The sequence below is a fragment of the Mchenga conophoros genome, linkage group LG16 (assembly GCF_057382185.1).
Source record: "Mchenga conophoros isolate Kocher_MC1m ecotype Shallow Benthic linkage group LG16, M_conophoros_male_GT1.1, whole genome shotgun sequence".
Classification (NCBI taxonomy): Eukaryota; Metazoa; Chordata; class Actinopteri; order Cichliformes; family Cichlidae; genus Mchenga; species Mchenga conophoros.
Window position 1 is genome coordinate 36,670,096 of NC_140541.1, and position 17,266 is coordinate 36,687,361.

The following is a 17,266-nucleotide window of genomic DNA, read 5'->3' on the forward strand; positions in this document are numbered from 1 at the left end:
TTACATAATGCAACCAGATATTACTGTTACTGTTGTCGGGTCTGACAAACCCTCAAATATATATTCTGAACACTGATTTCATAACTCTGCATAACTTTCCAATATTGACTGATACATTTTCATTGCATAGTGAGTGGGTTTAAAAAGCCTGTCTTAAATCTTGCATAGAGAACAATTTAAAGCAATGGATTCAAAGGATGCGTGGGCGAGTGATTTGGCATTTATTTGGCAGAAACTGCAAAAAGATTCAGAGTAAAACTGAAAATATATTGAAAGATAAATAGACACTCTCCACTAGTCCCATTTATGTGGTCTAATAACTGAACTCTGAAATAGTTCAGCCAATCACAGTGAAGTAAGACCAGCTCAACAAATAGAAGAACATTTCTCTGGGAAACAGCCCGCTCTGATGGCATTGTGAAAATTACTTTTTCCAATTTGGGAAGCCACAGAAGACATCATGCTCTAATATAGTGTATCTAATCTGTTTTCAGTACATGTCATGACAAGTAAACTGAGTTCAATAATGAAAAAACTGTTTACTTCAGAACTGGCTGTGGCTCTTTTCTAATGGTGATCTTTTCTGATATTATGATATATTATGAATAATGTTTTAATGTTTGGCCTTTGTGTCTTTGTGCACTGATAATACATTTTTTTAAAGAAAAAGTACATGTGACTAGAGTGTGTGGCTCACAACACATACTATACTCACACATTCACATGCATGCACCAATCTAGCATGATATTATGAGCACCTGCCTAATATTGTGTTGATCCCCTGACTGTCCAGGCATGGACTAGACCCCTGAAGGTGTGCTGTGGTATCTGCACCAAGATGTTAGCAATAGTCCTGTTAGCTGTGAGGTGAGGCCTCCATGGATTGGACTACTTTATTCATCACATCCCAGAGATACCCAATTTGATGGAGATCTGGGGGATTTGGAGGCCAAGTCAACAACTCAAACTGGTTGTTGTGTTCCTCAAATCATTCCTGAACCATTTCTGATTGGTGGCACATTATCCTGTTGATAGAGGCCACAATTCAATTCAATTCAATTCAATTCAATTTTATTTATATAGCGCCAAATCACAACATAAGTCGCCTCAAGGCGCTTCATAGATACAGCCATCCAGCCAACCAACCATCAGGGAGTACTGTTTCCATGAAAGGATGTTTATGATTTGCAACAATGCTTAGGTAGGAGGTACACCATGGTGTGTCCTGTTCCCAGGCATTCCCCAGGTAAGTGACGCACAGTCACCCGGTAAAGAAATCATCATTCGTCAGACTGACATACCTTCTTCCATTGCTCTGTGGTCCAGTTCTGATGCTCACGTGTCCATTGTCGGCGCTTTCGGTGGTGGACGGGGGTCAGCATGGGCACCCTGACTGGTCTGCAGCTCCATACACAACAAACTCTGATGCTTTGTGTATTCTGGCTTTTATGAGAACCAGCGTGAACTTTTATTGCAGCTGTAGCTCAGTGACCGTTGGCAACCCGTGACCCTGTTGCTAATAGAAACGGACTGCTGCAGACCGGGAACACCTCACAGAGCTGCAGTTCTGGAGATATAGACATAAACAGGATGTTTTTTGTGATCTGTGTATATTTGTAATGATGGATAATGATTTATTTTCTAGTGCCATACACACAAACAGAGCAGCACACACACACATCACTGTGAGTAAGGTTTCTTTTTATAGCCCTCCGCTGCTGTTCTTCTGACGTCAGAGCTTATGTCTCCCTCCACCTGACGTTTGTTTGCTTTTTGTTTTTGACACAGACATGCGCAGACACACACACACAGACACTCTTTTTCTTTAATGCCAGCTCCACCTCCCCCACCACCGCTCTCTGGAGGTGTAGGAGTATGAATAAGGTCCCAAAATAGTCTCTTCTTTCTGTTGCTGGGGTACAGCCCAGCTCTCTCACCATCAGACTGAGAATGTTTCTCACTCTCAGCTTTGAGACCCTCTTGGTGTGTAAATGATTTAACCCTAACCATGTGTCCATTTCACTAACCAGAGAAGAGGGAGAGAAATATTTTGGATATAGGGCAGGAAAAATATCACATGCAAAGACTGCAGTAGAGTTGTGCCTGTGCTGTAAAGCATCACAACTAAGTTATTAAACCACTTACATGCAAACTGCAGTTTAATTAATGCATGAATGACATGAAAAACAATACAGTGATTGCTAATGACATTCGTCCAACATCAACTCAGATGTCCATAAAGGTTACCAGCGTGTCGACGTATCTATCCAGCTCACAAAGATGCTCTGGAATCACCAGGGTGCAAGAAATGGAGTGAGGCACTTTTTGATTTTGGGGTATACACCTAGTTCTAGTGTACAAACACCCTTTTTGTCTCAGAAACATTGATTTAATAAAATTAAATAACATAAATGCAGCACAATCTAAAAGTCTTCCTTTTGGATAATAACAGATGAGAAAAGTTCTGCCAGTACCAAAATCTTTGTTTTCCAAGCTGGTGTATTTTAACATTTCTCTAAAACAACTTCCCAACACCAAAACGTTGCAAATGCTACAAAACAAGAATTTATTACAGGACTATTCTTTGGGTGTTGTTCATTTCATAATCTGTCAAGTGCATGCATGTAACTGTTCAATGTTCCAGAAGAGTCACTGCTCTTGGCATTTACTCTGTGCTTTTTCATGTGATCTCTTAATAGTTATTACGTGTATTCACCTCAGAGTTTCATCTTGTTAAGATCATTTAGACCCAGACACATTTTGGTCTTAATTTGTTCAATTCCAGGCAGAGAATCTTCTCTTTGCACCAACTGCTTCATTAGTGGCATAAATTAGCAGGACATTAAAAGCCAGCAGCAGTGGACCAATTAGAAAACTGACACATAGAGCAAAACTGTAACTGCTGTGCATATCAATAGAGTCTGAACAATGAATTAAACAACATGAGAATCAATTGTTTGAACTGGGATAAAGCGAAAAAACAAAAACATAAATAAAAAGTAAAACAAAAATTGAGTCACTGAAGCCCCTTTTAGCACAGATTGAAGTGGGTACAGCCAAGAGACGGCTGCATCTATTCTGCAGCCTGTGTGTGATGCTTCAGTGCCATTATGTTAATAGAAACTCTGTCTGTTTGGTCTCAGAGGACCTTCCTGACAGCAGCACGAGCCGATTACCGCTGCCTGTCTCTGGGACATTTCTTTGACGTGTCTCGTGTTTTCAGCATCAATCTTTGTTCCATTTCAGGCTCTATATTTATGATAAACATGCATGTACTCTATTAATATTTGGCCTCTTGGTGTATTTGACATTGTAAGAGGATAAAAAGCAATGAATGGTTCTCAGTGAATAACTCACATCTGGTTAATTATCAGTTTGTTTAAGAGTGATGTCAGCCATCTGGCTCTGTATTTTTATGTAAACACTGTCATTGGCTTCTTTCCTTGGTTAAATACAGGAGTTTGAAGGATGGAAGGATCTCATCTTCTTCTTATTTATTCAGTTTTCTCCTTACTAACACATTCAGTATAACACCCCCCCAAAAACAGTAGTAAGTAAGAACAAGTACTGGTCTGTAAATTCATATTGTGTAAATGCAGGTTGCAGAAAGGGAATCTGGATTCATGTCACGTCCTTGGTTTCGCTCTCATGGCAGGCTGTCGGTGTCTAGTGCCTGATTAAACACAGAGAGATGAGATTGGCCCCCACCAGCTCTGTGCTTGGGAGAGAGAGCAGCACATAGCCATGCAACACATACATACAGTACACACCATGCACTCACAGACAGGCTGCTTTTTATCCACTTTACACAGAGATATAAGTGAAATTTACTTTTTAATTATGGATTTATTGGGAGATACTTGCAATGGAAAGGAAACCTCTTGTTGCCTTATGAAAGCAAACACTACAGATGCACCACAAAAAGGTCTCAGACCAAGACTGTGCTGACATTAATGTATATTAAATATATTTTATAGATATATAACTGTATGATTGTTTTTATCTCATGAAATGCAAAAATACTTCAGTGTGGTCAGATTTCTGAAAAAGGACAAAAGTGACTCCATCTATGTCAAATACGTAGGAGTAAGAAAGGCACAGATGGCTAAAAATGTAACATATCAGGACATAAAGTATGTAAAGTTATGTAAATGCAACCTGAGATTAACCTCAGATTTAAGAAAAATGAACATGGGACATATTGGTCGTTAGTTATTTATTCAAACACTGAGCCAAAATATAAAAAGCAGTGTGAAAAACGAAGTACACCCCATGAGCTTGTAGAACCACCTTTACCAGCAATAACTGGAAGAAATTATTGTTTCTACAACTTTGTCAGTCTCTCACACGGTCGTAGAGGAATGCTAGCCCACTCTTCTTTACTACCTCAGTTCACTGACGTTTGTCATTCTTCTTCTTTAAGGTCCTGCCACAGTATCTTAATCAGATGGAGATCTGGACTCTGGGCTATTGCAACATCTTAATTCTTAAATCTTTTTTTCTGACATTTTGTTGTAGATTTGCTGCTGTGCTTAGAATCACTGTCCTGTTGCATGACCCCATCTGCACCAGCATGTCAGACAGATTTGACTCTGGAACACTTGGTCACCTCAGTGGCTCCACACAAAGGCGCTCAAGTCCTTTGCAGCTTTGCAAACTTAAGCTGTGCTGCCTTGTTTTTTCACAGAGGAGAGGGTTTCTCCTGGTAACCCTTTGAAGCCATACTTGTTCAGTCTTTTTCTAATTCATAAACTTTAACCCTGAACATGCTACAGTAGCCGGTGGAGTTTGAGATGTAGCTCTTGGGGTTTTTTGCAGTTTCTCTGAGCATTGCACAATCTGACTCTTGGGTTAATCCTCACCTCAGAAGACTGTCTTCAGTGTCTGTATTACTGATGTCTCCCCTCCTTGGCACTGTGTTAACACACAGCTGAATGGTCCACACCTACAAACTCATACAAACTTCTGCTACTTCTCTTGGTTTCTATGCAAACAGTGTATTTAGTTTTCAAACACTGTTCCTCTATTTCGCTTAATCACTGTGTAATGTGTTTTGCTTGTTTTGCTGTTCATCTGAGCTTTTATTTTCCTCATTTTAATAGCTGCTAATTTTTTTTTATCATATCCTGATACATAAATTATATATAAAGCAATACATAAAGAGGGTGTACTTTACAAAAACTGTACAGTGGATAAAATGAGGACAGATCTGCTTACAATGCAATACTTCTTGTTCTTTGCAAAGGTTGCTGTTGTACGATGCTGCCCTTGTAAAAATGATTCTCTGCACACTAACTAATAAGCATCTTCTAAGGGAACAAGTGAGTGGCTTTTCCCAACAATTCTGAAACTGGATGAGGGTCTGCTGGGATTACATGGGGTCAAACTGATCATCTACTAGCATCTGTTTAGTATTGTAATAAAACAAACTGATACCAATCAGTCACTAAGACTGAAAGTATCAGTCAGCAAATGCAGCTAAATATATACAACACAAAAAACAAATTCGTTTTAGAGACCTAACTAGCAAAGACATTGATCACTGCTTCCTTACATTACATAGAGCCAACTATTGATTGTTAATTATAGTTTATTATTAATTGCAATAAAAAAACATTTGTTAGATCCACGTCTGTTTTTCACTCGCCCACAACAGCATTTTAGGCCTAATGCCTTTAATTTAACTTTGTAAATCTACTCAAAAGATTCCAGCAGGTGAGATTAACATCTGAAAATAGGAGGATGGAATCAGCCGTTTCCAAAATTTTAGTTTTCCTAAATGTTGAAGTGCAGTTACTCTGATTTGTGTGCATGTTTTTCTAATACAGTTGGGGTTTTATTAGCAGGTAGTTTATGCCGCTTTATAATATCCCGATATGTTTGATATAGCTGTGACTTTAAATCTGGTGGAGAACAGCAAAGTCAAAACAAAAACAATGTGGCTGTTTCCCCCTCAGACGTGTCCTTTAGGCTCTTCTCTTCCTCTCATCTCCGGCTCTCAGTCCCTGCTGCGGGTCAATTAAATCTGAAAGGTGGATGCTCTCGAGTCAAGCATTTTCCTTTTTTTCTTTTGCTGAGTCTGTTTGAGACACAACCTGAAAACACCCAAAGCTCACATCACTTCATCTGTATGACCTTGGGCTGATGCACCAAGGCGAGCCTGTATATATTAATAATGCTTGAGCTGACAGAAGCTTTATGGGTCACACAATCTGTTGGTTCCTGCTCTGCAGCTATACAGTAGCTCCCTCTGTGTTTTTGCTGAACTTTTGTTTGTTTTTTAGGATGAAACCTTTAATTTCACTCTGCATACTTTTACAAATATTGCCATATTCTCTTATATTTTGTCCCCCGTGTCTCACCCCAGGACGACTTCCTCTTTAGTGTGTCCATAGTGAGTGGGCTCACATGTGCTGTGCTGGCTGTGGCCAAGTTCATGCTGGGAAGAGTGCTGACTAGTCGGGCACTTATCACTGATGGTAGGACACACACACACACACACACACACACACACACACACACGCACACACACACACACATGCACGGACACTGATGACTATAAATAAATGAAGAACACAACAGAAGAGCACGAGGGACTAGATAACTAGATAGGTGACTTAAAGCATAAGCAACTTTCAGTTGTTTGAATTATCAAGAGGGAAGACACTGTCCCTAAAGAGGGAGACTTAGAGTGGAGTTAAAACATGTGCATTTATTTGGTATATTCATATGAATTAATAAAATCGTAATTAAGTTGTTCAAACCCAACATTTTCCATCTGGTATGATTACATTTTTAACTACCAAGTGAAATTCTTCTAACAACAGCAAACGTATCAAAGTTCTAATGATATCACAGATAACACAAGAATGAAAAATACGAGAGTTTTACAAAATACACAACAGTTTTCATGAAGCATCGTGGCCACTTTCAGAATGACATTAATTAATTAGTATCACTGATGCATTAACTTGTCAGAAGTTTCCAGGGTTTTAGGTGAGCCAGAGGAAGCTAATATATCGTGGATTAAGTGTATGCACCATATTTTATCTGCTCTTTGAGCTTCTGTCATGTTGTGGTGGTGAAGTGCAGGAACCAGCACCCAAATGTAGGACGCAGGATTCAGAATCTAATTACTTAAAGACACACCTGAAACAAAAAAGTCCAAAACTAACAAAGTGTATCAAAAACAGCAATTCACAGACAGTCTGAGGATAAGCTGCACAGAATAATAACAGATTACAGGAGGACAGGGCTGAATGAGACACAGGTGCACACACATGAAAGGGCACTCAAACAGTACATAAAAAATTTGTGAAAACTTGGCACTTCCTGCAGATTTTAACCCAAAACCCATGACCTGAATCAGGTTAAGTGTTCAGAAGTTACCACGTGATTTACTCACTTTTGTGACGCAGAAAAGTCTGACAAAGCTCGCTAACCCCTTAATCTCTCTTTCTATACCCCTCAAAAAAGAGAACTGACACTGGAGATTAACCTAAGCATGGACATAACCAGGTACATCAATGAGATGGAGACAACAAAAACAGAGAACTCACTATGAACTCACTCAAAATGAGGAAAAACTAAAAATCGTCACTAAAATGAAAAGTCAGAACAGAGTTATTATTCTTAGATCAATTCATAATAATTCAAACCCACAAAACGACTGTGGCATTTTAAAACATCTGCACCATCAAAGCCTTTGGAAGCAGAATATTTGTGCCAACACATTAAACCAAAGGAAATAAAACACACGCAGCTGAAACAAACATTGCAAACCAGAACATGCCTGCTTGTGTTTATTGTGTGACTTTCTAACACAAATGAACTGAAAAAAATGTCGTTTGTGATGACCCGCTGCTCGTAGGCACGTGCTCAGCTGAACAAAAGCACAGCATACACACACAAACACACGCACACACACACACACACACACACACACACACACACACACACACACACACACACACAGTGTCTCTGGCAAACACACACTGCTATCCCCAGGTCTCAAAACACACAGGGCATCAATCCAATAAACCTGAGGTTGCTGTTCTCTGAGCCTCTTATTTCCCACAAGACTCTACACTTACTGCAGGCAAGACAATAACCCACCGTGCTAGCTTTCACACATGTAATTATAAAGAACAACATCAGCCACTATAAAGGGTCATTCAAACACAGTATATGTAGTGTGGAGCCATTTATGTAGGACTTCAAAACAGCTGCAAAATGTTGATCCGACACCTACCAGAAGAATATACATAAGCTCAGCTGTAGCTTCAGATTTATCCTTTAAAATGGATATTGATACAACTTAAAGATCATACATACAAGTTTACATTTAGTTTGTGTTTCAAAGTGAAATGGAGATGATACATGTTCATATTTTATCCCACCTGTCAATCCTTTCTCTGAGGGAATGCTGCTTCTCACCAGGTCCTCTAAATCAGGGGTGGGGAACTCCAGGCTTCGAGGGCCGGTGTCCTGCAGGTTTTAGATCTCACCCTGGGTCAGCACACCTGAATCAAACGATTAGTTCATTACCAGGCTTCTGGAGAACTCCAAGACATGTTAAGGCCATTTAGCCATTTAAATCAGCTCCATTGGATCAAAGACACATCTAAAACCTGCAGGACACCAGCCCTTGTGGCCCGGAGTGAGCTACCACCACCACACATAACATGTTGGTCCTTCATTTCACCGTATCTGTCCAACTAAAACAACTACATTAAGGTCAGGAAAAGACTGTCATTGTTAACAGAAATGTTGTTTTTTATTTGTCCTCACCTAAATTTGTTTGTTTTTCAGGGTTTAATTCTCTGGTTGGAGCAATCATGGGATTTTCCATTCTAATCAGCGCTGAAGTTTTCAAGCATCATACTGACGTCTGGTTTCTGGATGCCACCATTGGAGTTCTAATGGGACTTATTATTTTGGCATATGGGGTCAAGTAAGACATGAAGCAGCAGCAGTGTCTAATCTGAAATCTTTAATCTTTTATAGTTATTAAGGCATTATTTACACGATGCTAATGGCACCGATACAGCTCAGCAGCTCTGTACCTGCGCCTGCATGAACGGCCATTTTTGCTGACGTATCTTACAATTAGAATTTGTTTCTTTGCCCACAGGCTCCTGAAGGACATGGTTCCCCGTGTGAGACAGACAAGGAACTACGAGCGCTTTGAATGAGAGACCTGTGTGCCGACCAGACGAGCAGGTTCTAACATACTCACGCACCTGCACACCTGGGTGCCTCCTGCCCCGCCTCTCTCTGTATTTCATACACCTGTTCATCCACATTTCATTACACACTGACAGGGACCGTACACACTCCCATAGACATGTATACACACACACACACACAATCTGTACATACTGTACATACATTTAAAGATTAATACATGTGTCAGACACACACACATACACACACACACACACACACACACACACACACACACACACACACACACAGACCTGAGAGATTCTGAGAAGGACGTGATGGAAGAGTATCCTCCTATAAAGGAAGTATTTCTGATTATTTCTCCTCGTCTTTGCGTTTTGTACAATAAAGCACCAATAAAAAGAAGAAACGATGACACAAAACAGAAGAAATATTCAAGAACTGCTTTGGATTTGTTCAAGTTGGACATACATCACTTGCTGCTAAGAGGACATCATTGAAGCCATAGCTGAATTTTTTTTCAAACCAATAGGAAAGATTGTAGGTTTTGCTTAAGTGAAAATAATGCATGTTATCCCAAAACTCGCTTCAGGAACGTGTTTTATTTGTGACCCTGTAATAAACGGAGGCTGCCGGCTAACTTATTTCGTTATTTATTTTGTAGTTTTCTGGTTATCGTAAAGCACATAGGACAGAGATGAAATGAAAACTTGTCATCACCCTCCTCATGTCAGTGCAGCCTTTCTACCTCCTAGTTTGTATCGGGAAGACAGCGAGAGAGGAAGCAGGAAGCAGGGAGAGAGACTCAGGCAGAGCATGCTGAGTCAGCAAATGCTGCTACCTCTGAACACAAAAGCACCTACGAACGCTACACCTAAAGCTAACGAGAAACAGAGAGGACTGGAGACACCAAGTACAAGCACTTGTCATAAAATGAAACATAAGAGCACAAATCTCAATGTATTTCTCCCATTTATATTACACTGCACACTCTGCTCAATATTTCAGAAAGGATCACTTTAGAAGTGAAAATTTTTTTATTTCTGTGTGCAGCAATTTGTACCAGAGCCACAGAACAACAAAGATAGCATTAATTTAGAAAGTATGGCAAAGAGTAGGAGCAGTGATGGTGGGTTCCAAAGCAGCTTGCAGCCTAAAACAATGCTACACAGACTGCTCGATGTGGAATTTGTCACTCAGCTGTGGTCTGACTAACCTTAGGCTGTGCTTTATTTAATTAACCTTTTGCTTAAAGCTTATAGTGAAGTCATTTTTAGGAAAAGCAGACATGTTTGTGTTCAGACTAACAATTAAAACTCATGAATCGTGACGACATGGGCACCAAACCCATTTGTTTATGTTGTTAATTTGGTCTGGGATTTATTAGGTTCATTAATGCCGCTTATTCTCCTCATTTTGTCTGTAAGCACGATGTTTGAACCATTAAAGCAGCGGTGGCTCTAAGCACAGTGTCAGAGATCACACAGCCTGTAAAATGTCATTGGCAGAGACAGTGTTCGTCTGTGCTTCCTCTTTGTCCTGCATGTTTCCATTCCGTTATCAGTCATTACTCCGTGCAATGAATGGAATGTAAATACGAAGCACACGGTCTGTAAATATGTTCGCCGCATTGTTTGGGTGCATCAGTATCAAAAGGTCACACATCGTCACAGTGCTGTACGGCTGACGTGAGAGTAGACAATATATAGTTAAAGTACAGACTGATCAATGTTGCGTATAATTACAAATGTTTACTCCGTAGTGTGCATATACTGTAAATGTCGTTTTACATATTACTGTAGATTATCGTTGACATAAAATGATGAGTCTTACTGTAAGTTTTTTGCACTGTAGGTGAAAATATCTGACTGGATGTAGGTGGATTCCAGCAATGCTGTCCAAGGCAAACTTCACTTATAAAAACAATTTCTTTAACATGCTGAAAAAGTTACAGGTGATCACGTCCACATATTACCTGCTAGCACAAATCGCTAATATTTTACTATAATACTGTAGGTATTACAAGCTCAGATATTAGATAACCAAGCATGTAAAAACTGGGCATTTAAAAGCAACATATAGACTCATATTCAGTATTCAGCTGGTGGAGCCATGATGTATGTGCGCCCTCTTGTGGCTGGAATTGTCACAACAGCAGTCTTAATTAATATTCAGTCGTGTAAATTTATCCCCAGCTGAAAGCCTTGGGCACTGGCTGTGGAGAGGCCTACATCCACTCTGCACTGTAATTATCAACTCTGAGTCGGCTGGACGTGGTGCAGAATTATTGGTATTATCTTTAGTTTCATTGTGTGAAGAATATGATTAAGATATAAAGTGAAGGTGTGATTCAGCTCGCACCATTTCTACTCACCAACAGCACACTGATTTGTAATGCCCCTCTCCCTCTTTAATGCATAGAAGACAATCTTTACAATGGCTTTTACTAGCAAAGCTCAGTGTTTACATGCTAAAGCCACAGTGTAAGGCACAGAACAAACTCATTATGCTTTACAGTAGCTCTGTTGCTCATTTAAAGTAAACTGCTATGTTGGATAAAGTGGACACTGTTTTGAAGTTGGCAGCAAAATCCTTTCTACCTCTCTTCTTTGCACTTGCTTTTATTTTCATGCCACATCTGTTGTGTGCATTCAAACCCCCCTAATGTTTAGTCCGGGTGCTGCGACTGAGGCCCTGGTTACTCGATTCCTCCTTAGCAACGGATAGTCTCTGAAAGTGTTGCACTCGCTGCTGCCAGTCGTGGGGATTGTGCAACAACTGAATGCCAAAAATGTCAAATGTAACTGATGATCACTGCAGTTGCGTTTAAGTCATCTAAAATGTTTTGTTTTCATTTTTCTCCATCTCTCTTAATAACAGGAACCCTGAAACATGAATATCTTGTTATGATATGTTGCACAAACCTCTCATTAATTGAAGAATGGCATGATACACGAAAACCATTTCATTATTTCATTGAAACATGTCAGAAATATGACCACTTCTGTAGCTTAATGAACTGTGCCAAATCATTCAAACCATTTGTCAGCTCTGTTGAAATGTGTGTATCTTTGGTGTGCTTGTAATGATGAATGAACTTCCCATTGACCCAAGAAAAGGCATCAAACTATCAATTCTGCAGAGTTTCATGAGATTATAATAGCAATACTAACCACTCCTCTGTTGCTATAGGCTTTGCATGGGCTTGTAAAAAATCCTTACACTTTCAGTGGTTACAAATGCATTAAACACACACACACACACACACACACACACACACACACACACACACACACACAGACAACCAAATTTACAATAAATCAAGACTATGTGACATAATTGTTTGTACAATATCGACATTGGTGGTATTGCAGATGATGTAATCACTATTTATTTATGTAAACGAAACAATGAAATATCTCTTTGTCAAAGAGAAATGTTTTATTGATCAATAAAGTTTTATCCTGCCTAATCATCAACAATCCTGAGTCATTCGTTTTAAAGCAAGAAGCGAGACGTCATTGTTGAGCAGCTGAGTGCTTCTTAGGATTTTAAATGAAAAATGGACAATAATGGTAAGTACTGTATGAAAAACCTTTATCACTAATGAAATCTAAACCAAAAACATTACGGGTGATTCAAAAATAAAAACTAGACGTTTAGAAAAAAGATGAAAACAAACTGAAATAATTTTACAAAATTGGAAACTTGTAAAACAAACTAATATAAACTAAAAATATGCAGGAAATATTCTTGTTTGCCTGCTAAAATTTATAATCACAACCTGCCAGAGGAGGAGCTTTGGAGCTTTGGGAATCAACTGCTTTCAGAAAGGTTTTCTTGTACTTCCTAAAATCTTTCCTCCATGTAATATTAATTTTGTTCTTTAAAAATGACCAACATTAGCACTGGGACCATTAAAATCTAAACTGAAATGAGCAAACCCACTGTGAAAACTCACTGAAACCACGGTAAACTGAAAAAAGTCAAAATAAATTAAAATAAAATCTAATTAGAAAATGGAAAATCATAATGACTCCAGCACAGAAATGACTCTTACTTAATTTAACTACGTCGCTAATGGGAATTTTTTAACAGTTTTCCTGCATACTGAGGAGTATATTTGTGTGTACTTGTTTCATTTACAAATTACAAAGTCAAGAAGATCAGGTTTGTGGTGGTTGTCACGCGGACTCGTTGAATACAAGTATTTAAGTTAAAATCACCAAATTATTATTGTCATTGTTTCCTGTCGTATGATGATTAGACTTTGATTCTTGTGTGTTTGTGTTCAGAGGCAGAGATGTTTGTCACTGTTACAGACGCACAGTCGTGTCTCTTTCAAACACTGGAAAACTAAATAAACACAAAAATAAAATAAAATAGAAACTGTGAGGATAAATCGATTAGGTTTATTGTAAAATGTCCTAATTTATGCTGTTTACCTTAAAATAAGGGAAAACCTTTTAAATTAAGTAATACTTCATGTTATATTGTCTCTTTTTAAGTGTTTATTTTTAATAAGCAGTACTTGATATTATAATAACAATTTTGTTTTTTTAAGTAAAACTATTTACCTTAACAATGTGTTAAGTTTAATAATCAAATCAGTGATCCTGCTGACTCGCTACTTGATATACTTACAATTGTAAATATCAGACCTGTCAAGCGTTACTACAAGAAGTTTTTACTTTACTTTTGGCACTTTTGCCATGTTTGGTTTTGCTCAAGAAAGAGTTCTTAAATCTATCACACTCATTACAGAAGAGGCTTTTTTTTTTTTTTTTTTTTTTAACTTTATTGTCATTGTCATGAGAACAACGAAATTAAGAATGGTCCCCGATCATTGCATCATCCCTAGCAATATCAAAATATAAATAAAACAATAAAATTCAATAAATAAAATAGATAGAATACTTAAAATACTAATAAGATATAACAGTAAAACATTCACATACATTCCCACACACATGCTTCAGACCGTGCATAGATTAACACAAGAGTGGCGTGATGGACATTTTTTTGTAGTATTCAGATGTGTTATTGCAGTTGGATAACAGCTGTGTTTGAGTCTATTAGTCCTTGCTCTGATTGCCCTGTACCGTCTGCCTGAGGGCAACAGTTCGAACAGGGAGTGGCCAGGATGTGAGGTGTCTTTTATGATGTTTTGGGCCTTTTTAAAACAGTGGGCGTTGTGTAGAACTTCCAGTGTGGGGAGAGGGCAGCCAGTGATCTTTTGGGCGGTGTTAATGATCCCTTGGAGTGCTTTCCTCTGAGCCCCTGTGCAGCTAGTGTACCAGATGCATATGCAGTAAGTTAGAACACTCTCAATGGTGGCTCTGTAGAAGGACACCAGCAGTCTCTGTGTGATGTTATTCCTCCTGAGAATTCTCAGGAAGTACAGTCTCTGTTGGGCCTTTTTCAGCAGCTCGGAGGTGTTCACACTCCAGGAAAGGTTCTCCTCTATATTGACTCCCAGGAAGCGGAAGCTTGCCACCCTTTCTACACAGTCCCCATTTATGAATAGTGGTTGGATCTCTGCCTTTGAAGGTCATCTGTACAATGTTTGCTTTGTTGTGAATAATTTAGACACAGTCTTACTGTGATGTAATGTCACTTTACATTTAAACTATAAATGTAAAATAACGTGTGTCTACACTGATGGTTTTACAGGTTACTTGTGTGTTTGTATCCAGTATTCATGCTGTCATTCTGAGCTGCTCTATACTGTGGATGCTGACCAGTGTGTGGGTGGTGTTGCAACAATCATATTCTTAATTTTTCATCTTTTTATTTTTTGCAGTATTTGCAGCTACTCTCTTATTTCCCAGGGTGATGCCACAGCAGTTGGATCCACATATTTGATTTGGCACAGATTTTACACCACACGCCCTTCCCTGACACAAGCCTCACATTCATCGAGGCTTGAGAAAGCCAACAGGAGTACACTAACTTGTGTTTCCCTGAGGCTGGATTCTGTGTGTTGAAGCACAGAAACAGCAAAGTGAGGGTTAAAGACTAATAGAAGTCATTTCTGTACCTCAGTGTATTTTCTCACCTCCTATGATTACATTTCACACTTTTGCATCATCATCATCTCCGACCTGCACGCACACTGTTCTGCAAAGGCTCCTGTGCATTAAGAACACCACAAAGTGACGACAGAAAAATGGGAATTTATCTCTGTGTCTGCTTTGGAGTTTATAGCAGTTGTAAAACACTTTTACATCACCAAGTAAGTGTGAATGAATTATTCTATCAGGAGTAGAACTTCACAGACTAATGTTTAATGCCTTTTAGTTGGCAGATAGGCCTCTAGGAGGAATAAATCATGGCACCGAAGCTATTCATGTAACCACTCCAGTCTAGAGCTTTGACAGCTTTCCTGCTGGGCTGGAAAGCTGACTTTACAGAAACTAGGAGTCAGTCTCTGAGCTATGAGTTTAGACTTTCATTTAAAATCTACCTCCAAACCCAACTCTTCCAAATGCAAACGATTCTGTACTGATTAACATCTAAAATTGTGTGCATGCACAAAAGGCAGCAAAGTGCAAAGGCACTCTTTTTTCAGATTTTTCCAGTCACGTCTACACACAGATCACTTTTGTAGAACTTATCATGAAATCTGGTGCACATGCACGAGTCTCATTTCTGCTCCAATCTTTAGTCAAGAAATGTAAGTAGGCAGTCACTTATGTCACCTTTTGCATATAAAATCATCGCTTGCATCTCAAGTTATTAGACATGGCAATTGAGACAACATCAAAGAAGAAGTGCTTCACTGGAGGAAGGAACGTGGGTTCTGTTTGTCTCAGTTTTGGAAACACAAACAAAAAAATAAGCACTGAAGGAAAAGTGATTCATGATCGACTGTGAAGTTCACTGCGAAGGACCCAAAGACACGAAGTGAAGGAGAATGGAAGAATCCATCTCCACCTATTTCTTTTTTTGATCTTCACTTCATGTTATTGACCTCGACCTGCCTTTTTGCATGCATGAAATCTGCACAAACCAGTTAATGGGTAGAAAAACGCATAAGCATAGCTTCATACATCCATCCCCTGGAAAAGGGAATGAAACCTGAAGACACCTGCTCAACCAGCTGGAACTGCATATGTGAGAAGCTGTTGTACTTTGATCCTAGAGCAGATCTTTATGTAGTGTGTAAAGAGATATGCATTACACTGTTTGATTTTTTTTAACATCCCTGTAACAGGTAGATTCATACTTTCCGTAAGACTATTTGGTTTTTAATGAAGTCTCTAAAGGCAGAGCTGCGAATCAGAGCGTGCTAGGATCTCACACTGCTGAAAAACTGGAGAGCCGACTGCTGGAAGCCCCAACTACATCTGTGCATCCAGTCATGAGGTCCTAATACTAAAATGGTAAGTTTCACACACAGAGAACTAAGGACGCAAAGCAGTGCTGACACACAGGTTTAATAAGCTCTGTTATTCATATCCTAGCTGGAGCATGTTGCTGTTCTCTTCCATGTACTCCATGCACTTCGAGGTATAAGGTAAATGGCGTTAATGTGAGCATGAATAGCTGTTTGCATCTACGCATGAGGCCAGAACATTGAGTGTACTCTGCTTAGAAGTGGCTGTAGGAATAAATGGATAAATAGACAAAAGCTGCTTTTGAGTCTTGCACCACATGCAACACCAAAGGGGAATTGCATCAGTAGCTGGAACGAACCTTGTGCAATCCGCCACCTCCTCGAGCTCATCTGGGAAAAACCATGACATTCCCAAGTCAGACATGATCCCTCCAGTATATCCTGGGCCTACCCTAAAACCTTGCACAGGAGGCATCCTAGTCAGATGCCTGAGCCACCTCATCTGGGTCCTTTTGAGGAGAAGCTCTATTCTACACTCTGCCTGAAGAGGTGACATGTGCCCACCCACCAGTGGGCTCACCACACGCAGGAGGCCCCAGTAGGTGATGGGTGCATGTCGGGCAGCAGTCAAGGGCAGAGGCTCTGCTGAGGCTGGCTACTGAAACTCTATTTTCTGTAGATAATCTATCATAACAAATGCCTCAATACTAAAAATAACCACTGACCTCTCTGATGTCGGAC

The 17,266-nt window shown here is 39.4% G+C and overlaps 1 protein-coding gene across 2 annotated transcripts in view; it reads left to right on the top strand.

Annotated features, from left to right (window-relative positions):
• The window catches only part of tmem163a (transmembrane protein 163a), a 64,418-nt gene extending 51,750 nt beyond the window's left edge, over window positions 1-12,668 (top strand). For both annotated transcript variants that reach the window (XM_085249248.1, XM_085249249.1), the window contains 3 exons: window positions 6,368-6,479; window positions 8,812-8,953; window positions 9,134-12,668. In XM_085249248.1, the coding sequence (XP_085105374.1) occupies window positions 6,368-6,479; window positions 8,812-8,953; window positions 9,134-9,194 (315 nt within the window). In that variant the 3' untranslated portion in view covers window positions 9,195-12,668. The remainder of the gene's footprint in view (window positions 1-6,367; window positions 6,480-8,811; window positions 8,954-9,133) is intronic.
• Window positions 12,669-17,266: the final 4,598 nt, after the last annotated feature.